General features: G+C 49.0%; 1 protein-coding gene across 1 annotated transcript in view; it reads right to left on the bottom strand.

Annotated features, from left to right (window-relative positions):
* Nucleotides 1–4,558, bottom strand: part of MAGI1 (membrane associated guanylate kinase, WW and PDZ domain containing 1) — a 332,618-nt gene that overhangs the window by 36,523 nt on the left and 291,537 nt on the right. The window contains exon 13 of the mRNA XM_085300010.1: nt 292–323. Coding sequence (XP_085156136.1) covers nt 292–323 — 32 coding nt within the window. The remainder of the gene's footprint in view (nt 1–291; nt 324–4,558) is intronic.

Raw genomic sequence — 4,558 nt, 5'->3', positions numbered from 1 at the left:
TTTAGGAGGGGGTTGTTGCTAAACGGCTCACCCGTCAGGGAAGTGGCTCTGTAAACCTCAGGTTTTCTTTGCAAACAGGCTCCCCTTTCCGCGCTGCATTCCCCTGCCAGCTCCGCACGCAGCGCAAGCCCCGTGCAAGGCGATCGCCGCTGCCGCACCAGCAAGGCAACTTAAAGCAATCAAACCCCATGAAAATAAATAAATAAATAGATAAATAAAAGCCAAACTCACGCCCTCCTCCTCCAAACTGGACAGACAGACAGACAGAAATAGTAGTGGAAAAGTGCTTACCGACTTTGGGCTCTTCTTTGGGGCCGGCAGTCCTGCAAAACGGCAACAAGGGAAAAATAAACGTTAGCATCTAAACGTTACCTTCCCCTTAAAGAAAAAAAAAAATCCCTAGGTGCATCATCCGAACGCAGCCATCTGCAGAGTTATGTCAGGTTTYGCTCTCGCGGCGGAGTTACCAGTCCGTTCATATCGAATCAAAGCCGAGAGCGAGGGAGCGCGACGGCAGCGGGGGAGCGGGAGAGGGGGGCGCGAGCCGCCCGCCGGGGAGGGAGGCAGGGAGGCAGGGAGGGAGGGAGGCTGCCGGCGCGGCCGCCCCGGCGCTGGGGCAGCCCGGCAGACGCTCGCCCGCGCTGCGGGGGGCTCAGCCGACGACGAAGGCAAGGATGTTTCCTTTTGACGCGATCGCCTTGTCCGTCTGCYCGGACCAATCAGAGCGGCGCTCGGGGAACAGGTTGATTTTTTTAAAAAGTATTTTGCAAGAAATGCCTTTTTTTAAAAAAAAAAAAAAACAAAGGGAGGGGGCAGTTTTGTCCTGCTGCAGCTGGGAGGCTCTGGCTGGGCGAAGGAAAGCAAAAGCACACAGAGGAGCAAGCCTGACCCCCTAAAAAACATGAACTACGCTAAGAAAACACGCCGTCCCCTCCTGCCCAGCCTAAGCGTCCATGAGATTACACGCCAGAGATTACAGCTGCTTGTCAGCATTTCAGGGAGCTGCGGCTTGAAAACAGAGCCCTGCCGCTGCCCTGGCCATCGGGGGGTGGGCCAGGGCCGGGGGAGTTCGGAAAAAAGGGGATTTTTTATACCGGCTAAGGGCGACACAAAGGAAGGAGCAACCGCGAGGGCGCAAAGGAGGTTTTCTCAAGGACAGTTGTGCATTCCGGAGCAGCCCCCCGCTTGCTGCGTGACGAGCGCGAGCCGCGGGAGAACTCCAGCGGGATTGCTGCCGACTGTGCCCGCGCGCACGGTGGAAATAGCCCCCCTCCGCCTCTGCGCCAGGAGAAGAGGGAAACCCCCACGTTTTGCTCCGAGAGGCATTCCAGAAAACCARCCTAAAACCCAAACGCAGATTACCCTACACATTAAGCGCTCAGTAATTCAGATGCTTGAAAATCTGCTTTCGTCTTTAGGATTTACAAGGCATTTATGCCGCATTACGTTTTCTACTTTACGCATTTTATTTATGCTAAAGACCATGCCCGCACCTCACTTTTACGCGGAGAACACAAGTGCTGCCGCTGAATTGCAACCGGCCCTAGGAAGCAGCTCGTTTCAAGGTGATTCGGGAGCTGCTAGCTCTGAACGTGCAAGATCCACAATTAAAAATGATAAATAGCACCCAATATCCTGCCCGCTCAATGGACCCGGATGGAAACACGTGCTTTTAAATCAAATGCTTGCAGCTTTGGAGGAAGACGGGCGCCCTGCACGTCGCCCTGGTGCATGCCCAGCCAGYGGCCGAGGCCGCTTCGGGCAGCGATCGATCCGGGGACGACGAAACACCAGAAGCGCCTGGACTCCCCRGCGCAGACCGCAGCTTCACGTCTGCCGACAGCCGCCGCGTTCGCCCAACGCACTTAGAGAGTAAAGCGCTAATAACAGTCGTGGCAAGCCGCGTTTTTAGCGGGCACCGTTTATCACAAATGCAAACGCACAGATAGACGGTCTCGCTTGCTCTCTCCTTCCACATGCGTGCACACACGTGCTCACTCTCCCTTTCCAAGGGATGCTCTTTCCTATTAAATCAATAGGTAGAGCAGACACGCATGCATGCACGCACCCTCGCCAGGAAGCACAACGGGAGCCAGGAGAGGGTTTGCAGCAATCTAAATGTTTCCTATGAAAAAAAAATAAAGCAGAGATGCAGCTGGGTTGTTGGTTCAGAGCGTACTGGAACTCAGTTTATGGCATTGCAATCATTAAATGCTAAAACGCATTAAGTATGATCTACCGAACAAACCTTTCCATCAATGTTTGTCATTAATTTCAGCTGTTCCATTCCAAAAGAGATGGAAAGCGGCTGAAAAATAATGGAAAAGACACACAAGGCCGCTGTTCGGCAGGTCCTTCACAGGCCGATGAATCTCACGGTGTCACTGCTCTGTGCCAGAGTTTGCTGCAGAACTAGCAGTAATTGACCTTTTTCTTTTCTTTTTTTTTTAAATCCAAAATCAGTGACATGTTCACAAAAGTCGATAGTCTTTCATGGGACAAACTTACAGCCAGGGGAATAACCTACTAAAATGCAATAATGTCACAGTCCCCACAGTCCCAGTTTATATCTTCACCTTTCTCAATGTATTTCCTCTGTGATTTAATCCCTACAGACATCTTTGGGCAGCACTTAAAATGCATCTTCAAATTTCGGGGGGTTTTGCAGGTGCAAATTCCAACTTGCGGGAGGCACAGCCAACACGACCGGACGGGGCCCTCGTCATTGCAGGGTTAGCAGAGTGTTTAAAAACAACCCCGCACATCTGCTAAACAATGTCAATATGACCCAAAACCCCTTGAATGGGCTCATTGTAGCTACTTACAAAATGTGTCTGGAATTTAATTAATTAGAAAACACAAATTACTCCCCTCTAAATAACAATGTAATAAAGCAAATGCTTAATGAAAAATACCAGTGATCAGTGAGCAATCYGCAAGCACACACACGCACAAAAAAAGCGATTGTAATCAAACCAAATCCACAGACTCGTCAGAGGGGCAAGAAAGGCTTCATACAAGGTTAGTCAAAAATGACTCAGATGCAGGGATCTAAATTAAACTAATTATCACAGAGATTATTACATTTATCTTAACAAAAACCTCTCTCTTTTTTCCCCAGTGCTCCCTAAAGCTCTATGTACAGCTGGCTGCATCCATCTGCTCAACTATGTTTTCCAACATAGGAAGAAAAAAAAAAACGCAAACCATTAAGCAGGTTTTGTACCATGACTTCAGTACTCTCGATGCCTTTACCCGTCAAGAGCAGTATTTCCACTGGGTGACGCTGCACTGTGTCGTGAGCGATGCAGTCCATGAATTAARGCCACAATCCAGTTCGTTTCTTATTACTCGGCATATTTTAGTTCTGCACTCTTCTGCAGTAAGCCTTCTGGTGTTAGCGAGCTGTAAGTACTCTAACGCTACCTGCGACAGGATCGTGGAAAGACGTGGGGGTAGAACAGGTGAACCACCCCAAGAGCTGCTCTTCTTAACATGTAGAGGTCCTGCATCTTAACAAGAACATTTTCCCAAATCTGCTGTCTTTTGCAACCAAAGTAATAAGGGAAGATTGCAACACTTGGCAAACGTGGACCTGGAGAAAGGTGACAGAAAGCCACACGTGATCCAAAATTACCTAGACGGACACCGGGCATATCAAGCCCTGCTCCATAGTGGCACGTTTTGCAGATAGGGGACCAAAATGATCAGAGGTTGGGTCTCAAGGAAGACTTCTCTCTYGTGTTGCAGGAGGAGTCCAGCCGCCCCATGTGAAAAGCTCACCTTGACTTGAAGGGCACAAATACTTCTGCCTCTGCCCTCCCCTCCCCCCCAAAAAGGTGCATTTCAGCGGTATTTCAGCTGAAGATGGAATAATCCGGCCACAGAATAAAGGTGCCTGAAGGGTCAGTCAAGAACCTAGAAGTATAATCTTGTTTACTGCTTGCAATGTCTGTGGCTACTGCTCAACATTTTCCGTTTTGTCGGGTATCTTTGCACCTGAAGAGACAGAAGTACTGTCACTGGATCTTCACCTTTCACGACTGCCTCACATTTCCATTCAAGACATGTCAACTGCCCGTATCCAGCAGCAAAAAATCCATAGGTGAGCCTAGGTGAAAAGGCCACCCGTTGGGTTTAGCCATTACATGGGCTGCAGTGCAGAATGCACAATAGCTGGAAATTAGCAGGAGATTAATGAAAACACAAGAAACGAAAAATTGCAGGCTCTGTCAGAAAGTTAACATTTATAGAGAAAACGTTCCTGCATGGCAAAAGCAACAACAACAAACAAAAACAAACTCCACAGCTTTCTAAACAGTGCTGAATAAAAACCAAAGACAATCATCAATGAACACGGACACTTGGAAAGCGAGGGGTAAAGCACTGGAGTCCGGGGGTGCATAAGCGTTTACCTAGCATTGCACATTGATCACCCTTTTCTGTGTGCAAAATGAGGAACTCTAAATAATTAATGCTAATGGCCCTCAGCGCTGCCAGGGGCAGGGGAGGGGAGATGGATGGTGACAAAGTATTCTCCTTGATTCTGTATAATCCA

The sequence above is a fragment of the Rhea americana genome, unplaced genomic scaffold (genome assembly GCF_003343005.1).
Source record: "Rhea americana isolate MKP2758 unplaced genomic scaffold, rheAme1 scaffold_16, whole genome shotgun sequence".
Classification (NCBI taxonomy): Eukaryota; Metazoa; Chordata; class Aves; order Rheiformes; family Rheidae; genus Rhea; species Rhea americana.
The sequence above is the reverse complement of the archived record's forward strand: the minus strand, read 5'-3'. Positions and strand labels throughout refer to the sequence as shown.